The 19,009-nt window shown below is 41.0% G+C and overlaps 1 protein-coding gene across 2 annotated transcripts in view; it reads right to left on the bottom strand.

Moving 5' to 3' along the window:
- Window positions 1-19,009, bottom strand: part of plxdc2b (plexin domain containing 2b) — an 80,011-nt gene that overhangs the window by 37,120 nt on the left and 23,882 nt on the right. For both annotated transcript variants that reach the window (XM_018695343.2, XM_018695344.2), the window contains exons 2-3: window positions 10,641-10,864; window positions 1,767-1,913 (exon numbers count right to left, since the gene is read on the bottom strand). In XM_018695343.2, coding sequence (XP_018550859.1) covers window positions 1,767-1,913; window positions 10,641-10,864 — 371 coding nt within the window. The remainder of the gene's footprint in view (window positions 1-1,766; window positions 1,914-10,640; window positions 10,865-19,009) is intronic.

Genomic DNA, 19,009 nt, shown 5'->3' with positions numbered 1-19,009 from the left:
AAGAGAAAAAATGGATTCACCTTAAGGAATGACAACAGACAAATACTCTCATGATCAAATACAGAGCCAAAGTTATGTGATAGTACATTGAAATATTGACTTCTTTTAACTTTAGTAATGCATAATTTATACTTACCATCCATCCATTACCACCTCTTACCACTATCATTCCAAAGATTTCATCTGTATTTTTCTTTTCCTGGGAGAAAAGGGCTTATACTAATGGGCTCATGCTAATCACAAATATGTTGATGAGAATTAACACATAATAAAATGGGTTGGAAGAAGCTACAGTATTTTAAAATCACTCCAACAACAATCTGTTCATGTACATTACCACAAACCATGGTGTAAGTCTTCATTTTTTATCCCTGGACTGAATATGTTACAGTCACATCATTCTACTGCCAGAAAATGTTATGGAGATAGACAGTCTACAGTAAACATTCAGCTATTATACATTATCCTAGATTATGCCAGGGGGAGTGATCCTGTGGCGAACCACAGTGAATCTCACTGACTATATTGCCAATCCAGAGCTTAACTTTTCTCCAATCCTGTGATGAAGCTGACCTCTGTGGCTGTGTTTTGTTTTACGACCTTACTAGCCAATTTCTTTCAGTGTCGGGGGCCAAAGCTCTGGCAGGCAGCAGTGCCAGGAAGGAGCACGGAGGCTTTCTGCAATCCTGTTCCACCACCCAGACTTTTACGCAGTTTCTCAGGACTTTAACTGCCATTATTATAAATTCTGTTTATTTAAAATGTTAGTCTGCTGACACGGTGGATGAATTTCAGCACAGATGGTTTTCGCTTCTTCTCACACTGCAATCTTGCGATCAAACCATCCAGGCAAAATTTCCATATCTCCTTTTGACTGAATTGCTTGGACGGCCATTGAATTGGGAAATTCACTTATTGATTTTTTTAGACTAAGCCAAAGTCAGAGAAACCTCCCACACCCCTCCTATACTATTTGGAAGAAAAGCCTTGCCTCTTAGCCAGGACGTTCTGTGGCTAAAAAGAATAGCTTGCCTCAAATTGTGTGGTTCAATCCATCATTACATGACTGAAGGTAGAGGAGCAGAATACACAATGTGGGACTCTATTCTATCTCCTCCCGGCTATTGTTCACCCTGAGTGCTTTCTCCATTTTTCTTTTTTTTCCCAAAGTCTGTGACTACCCTGCTGCCATGCTGTTCTGTCTCTCTAGTCAGTCTGCTGCTGCCTTGTGTGACTTCATCAGTATGCACCTCACATGGGTCACCTGCTTGTGTTGAGGTGGAGGGAAGGGAGATTTTAGACTTCACTGCAGAGAAGCTTTTAAACTGTTTCAACTGTTTTTCCTCTTATTGTTGCTGTTAGTTTCATCTTTCTTTTTAATCTTTGAGCCCACATCACTGGCTAAGCTAACTGGCTAGTGAGAACCAGTAGCTACTACTTTCTCTGCGTTCACCTTAAAGATTTAATTGTAATGTCTTTTGTCGAAGATGAACTTGTCTGACAATTGGAAAAAGGAACTTCTCAAAAACATAATTTGGGACATTAAAACTAGTTTGGAAGCCAACTGTGGTTCAATATGTACCTTTAAAAAATGTGTGTGATGTGTAATTTTAAGATTTTTTGATGGATTAATTGAACATTTTCTGGAAAAAACTTGTTGGTCTTAAAGGAGGGATCTTCAAATTTGCCAAGTCACCAGTTCACACTGTAAACATTCAGCTCTTCCATTCAGCACTAAGTAAATCTAACGCTGTTTGTTGGCTTACCGCTGCCTGTCTGTGCGTGTTGGACAGAATGCCGTGGATCTTCACTTTTTCTTTGTCCATCTGGTCGATATTTACCCACAAGTCCTTGCTCATTGGATCGGACGGGCTGTATGTTTTCGATGTGTAGTAGTTGTGATCTGTGTCCTCCTGTAAAAAGACAAAACAGAGTGTGTACTAGTTGCAATATAAACACAGTGAAGTGTTATCCAGAAGAATGTAATATAGCTTGAAGGACAGAGTAGATATTGCTGTGCTGCTCTGTGAATTACACTGATAGAGTCTGTTTTTTTATTGTACCGTATACAGTTCAAAGACTATAGACAAATATTCATGAACCAACATCCTGCAGCTCATTGTTCCACTAAGCTGCTATGAGACAAAATCAAATTCAGAGCTACCTAATACACTGTAAGCTGCAATTTCTGAAAACAATTTAAGTCTCTTCACAAGCAGAAAACATTTACATGCAGTATGGAAAATCAGGAGCAGAGGTTTTTAAATTTTACTGCTGAACAAATTACCTGTTGAATCAGATTAAATGACAATACAATAATTTCCAGTATGCTGACGTGTGTGCCTTTCATTTGACTCTTATAGTTTTCATTAAGACCACAATCAGCACAGGAACTGGTTTTAATGTCTCCTGATCAAAAAAAAAAAAAAACAAAACAAAAACAAAGAACCCAATCAACTTCTTCCACTCCTAAAAAGCCCAGACCAGACTGCAAAGTCAGGTTTGCTTTTTATAACAGAAACGTTCATGGACTTTTATAAGCCATGTGGGAGAGGCCTGTCTGCTTTTATGTTTCCTGTACAGAATTAGGAAGAATGCTTGTGTCGAGGGCCTCCTATCGCTCGTCTCCCTCTGGGTCTAATGAGACACCTTACAGCTGTGGCTTTTATCTAAAACATTGTTAAAGTTAATGTTTTGCTGGATGGGGAGGCAGGGAAATGTACACTACGTCTGACTGTGATCTCACTAATAGGAACCTACACAGCTCTGTGGATACTTTGATATATTGGTGGTATTATTCTGAGCTACTGCACCTTGGTTGTCAAAAGGCCACGAGACAAACATTAATTAAAGCACAATCCTTCTCTGCTCAGTTCGTTTTGCTTCAAGGATTCATACTTTCCTCCGAGAGTTATAATCTAATACCCCTACTCAATATTCAGCCTGGGATATAAGACAGAGAGATAATGTTTCAGGCTTAGCAGAGCCTCTGAGGGACTGATAAATATCACAATTCCAAATGGAGTTCATCCATGTAGGTGGTGTTACTTTTGATTAATTTGTAGATTTAAACAAACATTGCCAGAAGCCTTTCATCACAGCTTAAAGTGCAGACAAATCATGTCAGGGAAAAAAGGCCCCTCCAGGTAGCCTTAGTCAGCACATTACTTTCAGAATAGAAAACAAGGGCACTTGTAAACGGAGTAGACACAAATGCAAGGCTGTAAAGTTTCCCGCTAATCAGCACAAGATGTTTTCAGTCCTGCAGAGAAGGACCAAGGGAGATACAGGCTCCTCGGAGGTGAGAGGGGCCAGCTGGCGGTTCTTCCCCTCAAGGGGGAAGGGGAAGATGGGCAGGGTGCCATCGTCCAGCTGGGTGTAGGTGGACATGAAGCTGTGAGGGCTTTTTCAAGAGCACAACAAACCTGAGTACATGGAGCATGACTAGAGAGACAATCTCACAAACACAAAAATACACAAATATATATGCATTTTAGTGGGAGGTTGTGGGAGTAAGGTAGCGTTTCTTTAAACTAAGTGCTGCAAACAAATGAGCCAGCAAGTGAAATGAGGTAATAGATATTGATGTGCGAAAATACAAACATGGTGTGAGAGTTGCTGCTGCACTGGTTGTGTTTTTGTGTCTTTAGGGGTGCTGGAACAGGTGGACTACAAACCTATAAACATTTTAAAAGGCAGAGCACAGACAGTCTCCAACCAAACAGATCTACAAAACATTTTATCATTATAGTAGCATTTCAAATTCAGATTTTAAAATTTAATTCAAAGTCAAATCCCAGCAGCTTTTACTCTGTTAGCCTAGAGAGCACTTGAGCACCATACTTAAGTACAAAAAGTTGGTATTTGTATTTTACAGTATCAGTCATCCATAATAAAATAATAATAATAATAATTCTTAAAAATGCGTACAGTGACTGGCGAGCGCAGTCTCACATAGTGAAAAAACCATCAGGACATGAAGATAAGTGGTGGACAGATGAACTGAACTTTCTAGTGACAGCAGAAAAAAACTGAGCAGTAAAATGAATGCTGACATTTTATAAATGTAAAATGTTCAGCACACAAATTATCCACAGACAGCAACAGAGAATATTTTGTATACATTTAATAGAAGTTCTGTGGCAGTGATATACATCTCTGTTCTATCTGAACTGAACATCAGTACATCTACAGCTGGTTGTGGTTGGGTGTAAAGCAGCTATGCATCATGTGAATAGACATGTTGCTGTGACTGGTTAAAGCATGGCTGTAGTTAAAAGACTGCAAATGGAGCATCCTAGTGTACTACTGTAATCTCTGCTCTCTCCTACAAACTATAACATGAAGGTAAATATGCATTTTTACTTCATACTGTCTTGTAAAACTATATCAGATATATTCTGGCTTCATATGGGACACACACATACACAGCTCTAGCTGGGCAAATTCCAATTGACCCTCACTGACTCTTCAGAGGAGGAGATGTCGAAGCTGCAGTGAAAAGCTCAGAGGAGACTCTAATGGAAGATAGATAGCCCCATGATGAGCAAGTGAGAGGAGGGGAGGACTATAACCTTGCCACTCAGCTGCAGTAGGGAATCCCTGCCCTATTTTCATCTGTCCTTCATAAACTGAAATACTCCAACTAAGTGGGGAAGGAGAAAACAACAATTGCTGTTGGTAATGGCTCATTTTCTGTCACTATGCGGTGTGTCGAGTGTCAAACCGTGCCTTTGTCTCTGTTGTGTGACCCTGCATACCTTATATTTTGCATAACTCAGCATAAGTCTGTATGTCTTAATTGTTTGTATTATGTATGCACCTCTAGCTGCCTCCGGAGCACAAAAACAAACTGTAGAAAAGATTCATTCAGTGTACAAAACTCATCCCAAATTCACTCCCTTCTCTGTCTGAGGCATTTACTCAAGCTGCCCAACACATCAATATTGCATTATACTGAGACCTGAATATCTTGGGCCAACATGTTTTCACATCTGAATGGCTCTTTAATACAGGAGACACCCTGAATGAAAGGATTTTATCGCTTCGCCTTTACACGATTATTCTGGGTGTTTTACTTAGAGAAAATAAGATGTTTTGAAATGTGTCTTAAAGCTGCTGCTGATGAAGTAGTCGTGGCTGTGACTCACTGGTGTTTGTCAGAAAAATAAAGGAAAAGTACGCCAAAAAATGTAATCCCCTCAACCGCAACTACATCTTTGCTCCTGAGAAAATAAAATTTCATGTGTGCACTTGAGCTTTAAATAAATGCTCCAATATGTTTGGATTAAGCTGCTCTTCGGCCAGCCTTCATTTTCCTATGACACCGCCACATGTGGATATGCACACACACCGAGCAGAGTACACAGTTAATATTAGACTGCAGTCTTGTTTGAAAAAGCATTAAAAGGACGCCATCGCTCATGTGTGCAGCTCTTTATCAGCTGATAATGTCTGTGATCCATTATTCATTGCTCTACTCCACTGCCTGCCAGTTGTAGCAGCCTGATGGTATCTGTGGTGAAACTCCGCAATGTGAAACCACATGCTGGTCTGTGCTGCACCAAAGTACTTCTTATTCCTTTTAACAGGTATGGAAACACTAGAATGAACTAGAAGTTTTCACGTAATGAATTTAATGAAATTAAAAACAGTATACAGTGTAATCTGGACCTGGTTTGAGTCAGGTGTTAAGTCAGATCTTGGTTCCTGCAGAGTGAAGAGGAACAGTGAAGAGTAGACCTTCTCTAAGCACCTGAAGCACAACAAAACTTTTACTGATGGCAATTAAAATGCTCCACAACTATTGGATCACACTTGAAAATTTAAAGAAATATAATCAGAAGGTTTTTCAGTAAGTGAATAAATAATTTGCCCATGTGGGAATATTTCAAACACAATGAAAATGTGAAGAGAGTAAACAGTCAGTCACAGAGATGAATCCAAGCACCTGATGTATAATTTAAGCCATCCTTTGGTCTGTGGTTGTACATCTTCTGAATTGGATATGTAAGCTGTCTGATGGGTTCAGACAGAATGTGTGTGTCTGGTTGCACTTAAAAGTGATGGTCAGGGATGTAGAGATACACAGAGAGCACTACAGAATGAATTCACAAGCTCACTACCTCTGCGGTCTTTGTTCATCTGAGGAAACGACGGCAAACCAACACGTTGGCTGACCCGCTGAGAGAAGTCTGCAACCCTCCTGCTACAACATGATGCCCAGTCAGAAAGCTAAAAAAGCAAATGGGCCAGACACAAACTGAAATTTAAACAAGTATGAGTTCATCTGTAGAGCAGCTCTGAGCTGTAGAAGCTGCCTGAGATGGTACACCCTCACTGAGTTTAAACACTGAACATAAAGGCAGTAAACATCTCTTTCCAAACACATTGCCCTCTGGGAATCTTTTAACAAACTTGACAAACAGACACAAAACAAATAAAGGTGGAAAAAACTAATTTGCATTCGCTGCAGGTTCTGAATATAGAGTGTGCTAAGTGTAAAAGTAACACTGGGAATCAAGAGACGTAATGAGAATTAGCTAGACGAGCAGTTTGCTGCTTCGCTGTGTGAATTCGCTCCCTTAAGAGATACACAAATAAACAGTGAACGTAGCGAAGCATGTAGCTCCCCCAAAGAGCCTCCTGAGCTGTAAAGTCCCAGACATCACCACATATCCAATAACAACCATCCACCATAAACCACACCCTTATTACTACACATCAAAGCAAGCTATACAAACACAACAGCAGTGAGAGGATGGATAGACCTCCCCAAACGCTGGTATACTGTGTGCTTTTACTGGCAACCTGACATGTCTGACACTGGTTAAATTATCAGAACAGGCTGTGCTTTAGTATATGAACAGCCAGGCGTGAAAATGACACCATCAAATGTACACATTATTTCAGAGGGAACATAAGCCTCTCTTGGCTTCACTTGCGGTGTTGCAATGCGATACAGGATTTGAAAAAGGAGCAGTCTGTATAATCTATCTGCCAAATGTCCTCTGCATATGTGTTTGTGTGGCATGTTTATATTCGTCATTAAGATAAGATTTGAAATGTTGTCATCTGACAGCTAGTTAAAGTAGAGCTCCTCAAACTTGAAGTCAGATCCCTATGTTGGCTCGCTTGGTATGCAGGCAATTTCTCACACTGAGCCGGTGTTGACATGGAAAATAGCACATGGTGTAGAAGTACCACAGATGAAAGCTGAAATATAATCCAGGAAGTCCAGTTTAAATAAAACATCCATAAATTTAAAGGGTTATAAGACAAGAAAATACTGCAAAGAGGTTCATAATACCACAAAGCAGGATTTTACTATTCATCCACTGTTTCTACGATCACAAGATAAACAGTAGTAGAGCGCCATTTAATATATGAAGTCATCTACCAGAAATGTGGGCTTGCACGTATTTGAGAGGCGAATGCAGAGTGTCGCTGCAAAAGTTGAGCCAGGTTCAACTTTTTTTCACAAGGACCCTGCTTTTTTTTCCAGAGACCTCTTCATTCACATCTCTGCTGTGCCAACACAGTGGTTTCATCAACATGAATAAGGAGCTGTGGTTTTGGATGCATGATATTGATATGGTCCAATGTAGCAGCAGAGTTCATCCAATTTGGTACTGAATTGTTAAAAAAAATCGTAAAAGGTGTAAAATCCTGTATACTTGTGGCGCCCTGGTGGCCGGATGGCTAAGGCACGTACTTTGTGTTTATCCTTGTTTATGCAAACCAAATATTGCGCAAGTATAAACACTGAATTACACCACGCATACTTTCAATTTAAATAACAACCTCACAGTTGAGGTTACGAAATATCTGGGACCTAAAAACATGGTCACAATCCAAGACAAGGTTGAAAAACTGCTGGGAACCAGCACTTTGAAAGAGAACAAAAAACAAAAACACAACCGTTAACAGCCACAAGCCACATTACTGACAGCAGGTCTGGACTAGCAAAAACTTCACCTTGCTGAAGAAGCAGTGGTGAGACCTGGTTTGCACTGGGTGACACTGACATGTTCCCACAGTTTGCTTCAACTTTGTTCTACCTTACAGCGACCTGAAAACAAAGCCCAGAGTTTCTTCAATCGAGGTTAATGATCCAGAGAGAGAGAGATATGGTGAGTCACAGTCGTTGAGGGCGTCAGACAGTCTGCTGTTAAGGCCACTGTTATAAACCTGCATGTCAAGGTGAGATGAATCTATTGTTGGAAACTTGAGCTATGGCACCGGTTAACCCAAACACAGCCTGACCTCAAAGCAAAGACAATGGAGGAAAGAGGCAGATTTCTTCACTTCTATAAAGTGGAAACTACAACTTCAACAGACTATAGCTCACTACAGCCACAGGACACACTAATTATGAGATTCTAATTTTTCTCAACTGGAAATTTGGCTCGCAAATCACTAGCGAGTCAAAAAAAAGCAGTTTGATGGGCGCAGGTGTGCCAAAAAATAAATTATGACACAAAATAACTCTTGGAATGTGTTTGCCATCACAGACTGATGATATACGGCTTTGTGAAAGTGTCTAAGGGCAGATTTTGATTGTAAGAGGACACACAGTTCCTCTTAGAGCTACTTCAGCAAGGAAAAGGCAGACTTTAAAATCCCATTCAGCTCACTGCTGGGTGGAAGATTTCAGCCCAGTGTCTACTATTTCTGCCCGAAAATGAAGGCTTTTCTCATGTCAACAAAGTGTTGGTGGCAGGTTAGGGAACGTGTGTGTTTTGTGCGTGTGTGTGCGTTGGGTAATGACAGGAGGAATGAGGGGGTGTTTGTGCATTGGACTGTTTCTCCATTCGGCAACAACAAATGAGCGTCAGGGAACTAAAACAAAGAGGGAGGACGTGTGCACGTTAGAGTGTGCACAACATCTAAAGTGGGTGTGTTGATGCATTATTACAAGTGTGTTCACCTTGCGTCCATGCATAAATGTGTGCGTAAAGTATGAAGTGGCGTGCGCACGTGAGTGTGTGTGCATGTTTACAGCTGACGATCAAAGCTCCCTCCCTCCCTCCCTCGCTGAGAGACACGGGGCTGTGAACCTGAGATGATTAGAAGCCACAGGAAAACTTAACGAGCTGTCTAAGCCCCAGGCCGCTGCCATCATTTTGACTGAACGCCTCGATGATGCGCACCGGCCACAGCGCCATAACAAGGGACACGGAGCAATGCCTTTCATTTACACAGACTCAAACACGGGCCGAACCCCAAGCATTAATCTCTAGCAGGTCCACTAACCCCTTGGAACTGTAGGAGGCCCGGTTAATTTCCTGTTCTGGTCTCTCCAAGGTCACGTTTAAGAGGATCCAGCCCTACACAGAAGGTAGATGAACACCTGAGGGCTGAGCTTAATTTGATATAAAATATTAATCCTCAACTGCCCCTCCTAGTCTTCTTTTTCATTACTAAACATCCACTCTTCTAAGGAGATTTATAATTGCTCCAGGGACGTAACCAAGGAGTATTTTTAGGTACTGCTCAACAGAAGACTTTATCGAATCTTTCTCTTCTTCATATTAGTTGGTTTCTTTACTCGACCAGAAGCTTTACTGTGTGAGCCACATTGTTTGTCAGCACTGATCTGAATTGTCACAATAAAGTTGGTCTTTATCTGGGCAGGTGGATGACTGAGATGACAAACTTTCAATCATCTACAATCATTTGCCTTCACTTCATATTTTTATTGCACTTTGAAAATAAAAAAAACCTTTTCACTTTTTAGCAGTTGTCCCCAATGTCTCGTCCTTCTATTACTGTAATTCCAGTTGAAAACAAAGCCAAGAACAAGGCAAGGACAAGATCAGGAATGAACTTTGAAACTCAATATTTAAACCAAAGTGGAAGTTCCTGAAGTGCTCGAGAAAAAATGGAAATTCAAACATCCACATCACTTTCATGGCACAGGGCAGACATTAGAAGCTCCAGAGCAGCTACTAAATGGACTCTGAGGCGAGGTTGTTTTGTAGAGTGAAGAAAAATCCCCTATTGCAGTTGTAGCTGGTCGTAACTCATGTCACCAGGACTTTCAGCGTAACACAAAACACAACAAATATTTTAAAAGCCCATGACACTCACAGTTTTCACTTATTTTGGTTCATTTCACTGTGTTTGATTTACATCTTCTTCATGCTCTTTTTAGCTCGGTGCCAGAATGGGACACATTACACTTTTGAGAAGTCTGGTGACATTTCATAATGTCTAGCAGCATGACTCTGTCTAACTTCGACCTGAGCAGAGGTATACCCAGCCAGGATACATGGAAACACCTGTGCAGGTGTGCAGGGCCTTTACAAGTCACATCATATGGGATGGATGGTGGCAATAGGAAAGCTTCACATAAGCACCAGGAAAGTTAATCCTCGCAATATTATCAGGGTTATTTTCAGACTTTTAGAAGCTCCCCCAAAGCCACATTATACAAATGTTTTCATCTATCCTCATGATAAGTAAACTAGTCTTCTTGTGCAAAAATCAGTAGACTACTGCTTTAATAATAGTGTGCAGCAGAGTAGCAATAAATTCCGGTCCCACAAAAAAAAAGCCCCTAGAAATGTCAGACATAAATGATGACATAGAGTTTATCTCTGATCAGTTGCACAGCCTTGGTGTGAATCATCACCTACCTCTATCTGGGAGCTGTTGTCTGTTTCCTCCGCTGAGAGCAGACCCGGGAACCCCTCAGGGTCTTCCTGCTCAGGGTCCTGGTCCTGCTCCTGACTGGCCCTGTTGCTGTCCATGTTACGGGGTTTCGGGGGGACCCATCTCCTCCACCGGTGACTGTACAGCTTCACGTCCACTGTTGCGTCCTCATCTCCTGCCTGCCCCTCCGTATATGAGTAAGAGAGCCCTAAGGAAACAGGAAAAGAAAGTGTAAATAACAAAAAAACAAAACAAAAACAGTGTATGCAACGTTCAAGCACCATGAAGTTGTAATTTCATTTTCAGTAAATGTACAGTAGGTCACCACAAATGTACTGTAATTATTTTCTACCCAAATTAGCTTTGAAGTATTGAACCCTATGTTAATCAAACTGAAAGGAAAATCTGTTGATCTGTCTAACAGATTGGTGAGTTGTGAAAGCAAAATAATTACATGGCACAATATTTTTACTTTCACTAAGGCACTAGTCAAATCGCAGAGGCGGGAACCGTTCGAGCCATTAATCTTGCGCCGCTCCCTCATAACTCACTGTCCCTGCAGACTTTTCTCATTGCTTTGGGGAGAAATCTCGCCCCTGCCTGAAACAGATGCACATTAGGAATGACTCAGCAGCCATCACACAGACCAGTGGGCCACAGTCATACCCAATCATCCCCATCTCACAGTCTGAAATGAGACGCTGGTGACAGGTGAGAAATGGTACTGTGTTAATGTAAACACTGACTTGATTAACCGAGCCTGAGACAGACTGCTGGATCAGAGGTGAAATGTGCTGTGTCATTATAAGAAATGATTTCTTGAGCTGAAAAGAGTCAGAATGAGGAGGGAAAAACCTAAATGGATATTATTAAATTACTCCGTCATGTCATTTGTATATTATACCTGTGGCTTAACAAATCACATGGCAACATTAGTGAGCAATCATATTACCATAATAATGTCACAGCGCAGTTTTATTACAACTACACCCACTCCTAATTTTACATAACAGCCAACATCTGGTAAGAAGTCAGTCTTAGCTGGTTAAACCTCCTCTGAGTGTCTCTCTCTCTCTTTTACATATTTTTCCGTTTCTGTCATCAGACAATGGAACAAGCATAAAACAGAGATATGATTTAATGAGGTCAGATAGGGACACAGATATTCCACCGCTGCTGCAGCACTGAGAAGCTGTTTGAATCACCATTATAAAGTCTGACAAAATAAACACATGGGTTTTAGACAGCACCTGCTTTATGTGGTACTGACAAAAGGCAACAGAAAGTTAAGGGGATAAAACACAGCCGTGTTCATTCTTTTGCAAAAGTTTGGTTTACACTGTCCACAATGAATAGCAAGGCTGGCATTTTAATATTTTTCCACTCTTTGAAAAGCTACAATTTTTCAGATTTGGAAGATGTTTTTTCTTATTTTGTTGGATCCTCATTTGGTGTTTCTTTTGTTTGTGGATAGTGTGATATGCACGTTCCTGCTGATGGTTTCACACTCTATCACTGATGAACAGGTGAAGGTAACAAGCCAACATGCAACAATGTGCCAACAAAGACAGAAGAAGACTGTTAAACAACTCAGGATTTAAAAAACAAACAGCAAATGGCTTCACAAATGTTTTACAAGGAAGGAAATGCGTTTAACATGTTTGTTAGAGCTCAAGGAAAAACTCACACAGTGAGTTTTGGTGAATGTAAACACAACTTTTGTTTGGTTATAAGAAAGCTCCACAGTGCACATTTGCAAAAACAAACAGTTTCTTTTGGTTCAGTACAAAATTAGGCCAGTAAAAGCACAGTTTATAACGTTAGTCGCTGTGTCTGCAACAGAGTTATCACATCATGATGGTTCCTGTGGATTTCACAGTCTGTTCAAGAGTTTTTTTTACAAGCAAAACTTACTGTTTATCAGAGACATTACTGATAACTGACTAATAGTTCAGTACATATAGTTCAGCATGAGGATTTGGCTTTGATATACTGAACACATCTATTCCTTCTACCTTACTTTCCCCAATCAAATATCTACAATAAACTTTAAAGTTGACAAAGAATGCATGTTCTCTGCTTGTTTACATGGGTTTCCCCAAATCGCCTGGATTAGAGATGTTAAGTCTCCTGTAGGTGTGAGGGAGAGGGCGCAGGGAAGGTCTGTTCATCTGTTTGTCCTGTGATGGACTGCAGACTTGTTTCCTGCCTTCAGGCTAATGCTCAGCATGCTTGGATAAGCCCCTGTTCCCCATGACCCTAATAGGATTACGCAGTTAAAGACAATTAGTAATAAACTTCATTTTCATAGCAGTCATCCAAACACAAAGTTTACAAAGTGCTTGCATGCTGTTGCAGTTATGCAAATTATGTTGGCTTTAGGACAGAGAAAACTGCTGATTCCTCTACTGTTAGTCTACGTTGCATCTTCTTTTTATGAGACTGAGGTCATTGGGTTTAAATAGCAGAGCGCGTTTTCTTCTCCTTTCTCTCACGCTCACATTTCGTTTGTCGTCCTTTCTCCTCCTCCTCTTTCTGGGTGTTTGACCAGTGGTTCTCAGGAGGGGAGGAGAGAGAGGTGAGAGCAAGTGGAGAGGCTTAAGATGCTAATTCTCCCAAAGTGGAGGCTGACAGATTCACTTTATAATGAGCATGGGCAAGGCCAGAAACAAAGAGGCCAATCTGCACGTAGAGGTGGGTGTTGATGTACAGTGGAAGAATTTAACAGAGCAGAAGGCGCAGCAGAGAGTATGAAAAAACGACGATGGATGAGTGCTTCGTAATTTGCAGCTAATTGTTTTTGGAGCCAGAGAATTAAAAGTTAGTGCTCACCTCCAATAATGTTATAGACCACAAACCAGGCCAGAAATCTTTGTGTAGTCATGGACTCAGACCTAAATTTTAACATCCACATTAAGAGTTAAAAGACCAACACTTGTCCACTGTAATGTTGCCTTCATATGTCTTTCTAAAAAAAATCAATAAAACTAAACATGGAGAGGCAGCATTCATTTTTTAATGTACCACATAAAAAAATCCTGATAACCTCCCTCCAAGTTTCTTTAACCATTTTTTAAAACAATTTTTGCATCCTACTGCCTTTTATTAAATCAAATTAGTGGGTATTCATTGATGTCTTGCACTGGACTGTAACTTTTATTCTCCTTTTTAATTCTAATTTGCTTTACTCTTCCTATTACTAATCCTATTACTTTAATCCCCTGAGTCTTTATACAGTGTATACGCTTTTATTTAAAGCATCTTGAATTGCTTTTATTTATCCCTTGAAAACCTAATTTCTCAATCAACTTCTTATTATGATTATTTGAAAACATTTTAGATACCTTGTGGAGTTTTCAAACAACAAATGGAGTATTCAGTGTTTCTCACTGTTGTTTCTACAATGAATTGTCCCGTTGTCAAAGCTAAATGCCCCAACAAATACAAGGTGTAACTTTTCTTTGTTATTCCAAGAAGTTTCATAACAGTAGCACTGCAATGAAAGAATAAAGCTCATTACACCAAGACCCACAAAAGTCATAGTCACCTGCTACGCTACTCTCACTGAACCAGACCTAACAGCTAGCTCAATTTGAGACACAGTTTGCATTTAAAAACAGAAATACAGCCACTAGTATTTTCCCGTAAAACACTGCTAATGACACTACCGCCTACATATTTACTGTTACAACCCTGCTCATGCTTTGTGCCACCATTAAGTTCCCTTTCTCTGTGCATCATCTCACTTTTGTTGTTCGGTCTCTGCAGCAGCTCCCTTTGCCAGCTATTCGCTCACTGTCTCATTCTCACATACCTCTAATACTTCCTGACTCTCACGCTTTCCCTAATGGTCATTAGTCACATCTATGTGGACAAAGTATCCCAGGCAAACTTCCTGTCAGCAGCAGTTATATACTCACCCAACAGGCACCTACACATAAACATCTATTTTCATCCTAAAAGGGATCTTTGTCAGTTCCTCAGTATATGTTGGAAAGCTGGCAAACAGCAGATGCTTTAAAATACACCATGACCACAACATAGGGGCCTTGAATAAATGGCTGCTCTTTTCCCAGCATGTTCCTCTGTGGACGGCCATGATGAGTCACTCTTTAAAGAAGCACATGCACCTGCATTTCTCTTGTGTACGCCACCTCTCTGATTCAGGGATGTCAGAATATCTTATTATCCAGGGGAAACTCTGGGTCTTTTGTCAAACGATAGTAGAGGGCAGCGAGGGCAGACCCCTGAGGGACACCTAAAATAACCCCCCAGCGGGACAAGGCTTCTCCTCAAGGCAAGACTGTTCCTCAGCTTTTGTGTGAAAGGAAATCTTTCCCCTCTACTTTTCTTTCACTGGCTCTGAAAGCTCCCGCATACCTTCACCCTGACTCTGTCGAGCAGCCTTGTTGGCCGGACTCACGCCTGTCAACACCTCTGATTCACAAACACCAGAGGGGCTGTAATTTGGTTCCACCTCAAACCTTTCAAGGACGTTTAGGAGGTCATAAAACTGCAGAATAAAGGTGCTGTCTGCACCCCTTCTTTCATTCAGTTTCTGCTTGTTTTCCCCTCTTTCCTCTCTCGGTTCCCACCTGACTCAGTGTTGCTGACAGGAGACTGCCACACATGACTGGCGAGTGGAGGAGAACGAATGCTCCATTGCATTTGTGCATGCCAGAGTGTGTGTGTGGTGTGCATAATTTCAGGCAATAAAAGGATAAAAAAGTCACATCCCTCTACGGTTTCTTAGCCTTTCTATCTCTGGGTGTCAGAGTGCTTAATTTAGTGCCCACTGAAAGCTGCTTTATCAGTGTACCAACAGACTCTGCCAAGCAGTCTGGAGGACTGTCTCTCTCAGGGTTTGAAACAGTGTTGATTCTTTGCAGATCAACTCACCAGGGTCAACACGGATTAAGTTGATGTAACTATTGCCTAAGCCTCCACCAGCTTTGAGGAATTGTGAAATTTTATTGTTTCACAATAAGAGTTTGTGTGATGAATGTGAGAAGAGCACTCAACAAATTCTTACATAAAGAATAGACAATGTGATGAGCAGTATCGCTCCTGGTCATGAGAGAGAACATTACAATCTTTCCCCCATTTAACGTGTCTTGTTCTCGTCATTAGCAAAGATTCACTGGGAACATTTGTCTGGAGAAGTACTTCGTTCAGTTTTTCACACACACGTACTCCAAAGAAGTTGGTAATACCAGCAAACAATTAAGTTTTTAGCAGAACTTGAGCAGCACAACAGAGAGATGTGAAAAACAAAAAATCATATATTTCACCCTCCCTTTAACGGGTCAATTCACCCCCAATACAATCTGATTTATGTCCCTTTTGGTACAGTGTCTAGTCTAGGGTTTTGAGATATCCATGTGTGAGATTTCTGCCTCCATCCTCAATATTGTTCATTGAACTGACCCCTCAAATATTTCCACAAGAACTTTAATTGGACCACATGCCTGTCTTTTTTTTTAAGATTATAAATCTCCTGGAGAAAATAGCTGTCTGGGTCAACATGAAGAGGTCAGAGAGTGAAGAAGGCAATGAGAATGAACTTTGCATTTTAATCCAGTTGGGTAGAAAAATAAGTGTCCATCAAAATTTTCAAGAGACCAATATGATGTCTTTAAATTGCTTTGCTTGTCTGATAAACTGTTCTAAACCCAAAGATATTACACTCAGAATAATATAAGAATAAGATAATCTGCACATTTTAGGAGCTGGAGATGTTCAATTTGGTATTTTTTTCTCCATAAATGCTTGATTAAAAAAATCACTTATAAAAATTGTTAATTTTCTATTAAAAGGGAATAAATGTAATATAGTCCATGACCAGAGGTATGACAAACAGGTTGGTTGTGCTTGACACTGACCCAGTGTCTACTCTCACTTTGTGGTTCCTCACAACTCAAACTATGTGCAGGGTCGTCTCAGAACAAGAGCAGTGACAACAACACTGAGGCTCAAAAACACTGAAAACCCTGAGTGTTATCAGCCATGGCTGATGCTAAAATGAAGCGGCAGTGACAGATAAGCTGAGACATTCAATTTGACTGATGAGTTAATAAACTGGGTTTAATAGGGGATGGCTGCTGTGGTTTGATCCTCTGTCGAACAAGATGTGAGTTAAACAAGCTTCTCTATCACTTGTGTGTTAATAGATTATAGATTACATACAGCAAATTATCTGCAACACGACATTCTTCAGTTTTATATAAACTTTTTTTTTCTTTTTAGTTTGTATGTTAACACTCGATCCAACAGCAGAGCTTTCAAAATCATAATAAACGTGCTGCACATAAAAGTCCACACAAATTCCAGACATCTAACTGTCTGAAATTATTATGCAGAGCAAAGTGTGCTTTTCTAACCTGCTGTAGCTTGCTTTTTACACATCCTCTCTTAAAAACGCAGCCTGTCATTAAGCAAACACATAAAGTCGAAGAGCTGACTGTAGGAGAAAGTTAAACACAGGTAGACAGACAGAGAAGCAGCACCTGCAGAGGAGATCCAGTTTCAAACAGTGCTCATAAAGCGACGAGCAGCATAGTAAAACGGAGAATTTAAATAGATTAAATGTGAGATACATCTAAATCTCGGATAATCAGTGCATGAGACAAGTTAAGACTTGAAATTCAATAGTGCAGAGTAGAGTGTGCAGAAGACATGCCGGACACACGAACAAAAACACACTTTTCCTCACAGAGAGGCTCCTAAAATTCAATGATAACCAGGTTTCCCTAGGAAATGAATGGTGGCTTTCCCTCCAGAGAGAGGCAGCGAGTGTTCGTCCTGCCTGTCAGGAACGCTCCATTACACCGGAGATTTGTTTTGCCAACAATTAGTCACATCTTTCCAAGTCAAAGCACTGCAACACAAACATCCCCTGAGGTTCAGATTAGGAGTGCAGATAGAGACGCAAGTCTTTTGCTGAAACATAGTAACATACTTGCTGAAGATATTACAAAGCAGATATTATGTTGCAATGCTGATGTCTCACTATGGTCAATTATCAGGGCCCATAATGGATCCAAGCTTCCTTCTGAAGAGAAGCAAAGCACAGAATCATGTAAACAGAGACTTACTGATGTTTGACCCTCTTTTGCTGATATGCTTTTCACACCCGACGCAATGAACTTTATCAGAAACGTTCCTGGCAACACCCGAGTTAGGAAACAAACATAGAGCAAAATAATCTCTAACCTCTGAGGTTAACAAACACTGTGTGGTGAGCGCCCGCCTCTTGTCTATCACCCAAATGAGAAAAGAAGCAGGTGTGAAAGGGGCGCTATAAATAAAAGCCAATCTCTGAACTCTCAGAGTGTTAATTACAGTCTGCAGAGCATGGAAGGTGGAGGGAATTTATTAGAGGGAGACTAATGTTGCGTTCGCTTTGCCTGGAGAAACACAGCGTCTATGAAGAGACAGGTGTCAGGACTACATGTTAGAGGAAGGACTGGGGTCAGAGGGGAGGAGACTGAGGGCAAATTAGAGCGTCCGGCGGCAGGTCCAGTGATTTTTAATCAAGGCTTTAACCTTGAGGAGTGTAATTGTTTTTTAATCGGGCTTTTTACATAATTGCTAATTTCCCCTCTGTGTGTCTGCTCACAGCATCTAAATACACTGGACACAAAATCCAAGCAGTCTAAGCCACAAAGCACCAAGTAACATACCCAAGCACACAGTATCAAACCCCAAAACACAGGGTTTGAAGTGCTGGAGCTAACCATCATGGAGTCTGCTGTCACCGCCGCGGCTTTCTTTATGTAATTGGTGGTTGTCTTGGCTCCGGTGTTGGTCAGTGCAGGAAATGTATACAAAGATGCTCTGGCAGAGAGACAAACAGACAGGCACGGAGGGCTGCAGGCAGTCAGGAGACAGCGGGATTACAAAGAGAGGAGTGCTTCCTGAGTGACACAGGCATTTAGGAATTCAGGATTCCAGTCAGGCACAGTGTCCTGTCTCATATTTCAGAAGATTGAGTGATAGACTGCAGGAGTATGAAGCGCTGCTGTTGGCTCTCATTCCACTTTTCAACTCTGCGTATGAGCAGTGGGGCTCTGGAGCCCCGGAGCCTTGAATTGCTCTAGCATGAGGGAGGCCGGACCTGGCAGGCAATGTATCACCAGACACTGGACCTCATGTAACAGATTATTTCTCCTCCCTCCAGTGAAGACCATTACCTGTGGTAACATTACTGTATTCTTACAGGTCAACAGCTGGCTGCTTTGCACAGAAAAAAAAAACTCAGCATCTCTCAATCTGCCTCAATCCATGAATCTCCATGAAAACACAAAATCTGTGCTTTCACTGTGCCCTCAGTTCTCTTAGTGCTTGCTTAACA

The sequence above is a fragment of the Lates calcarifer genome, linkage group LG24 (assembly GCF_001640805.2).
Source record: "Lates calcarifer isolate ASB-BC8 linkage group LG24, TLL_Latcal_v3, whole genome shotgun sequence".
NCBI lineage: Eukaryota > Metazoa > Chordata > Actinopteri > Centropomidae > Lates > Lates calcarifer.
Note: the sequence above shows the minus strand (reverse complement) of the source record. Positions and strands in the feature narration are given on the sequence as shown.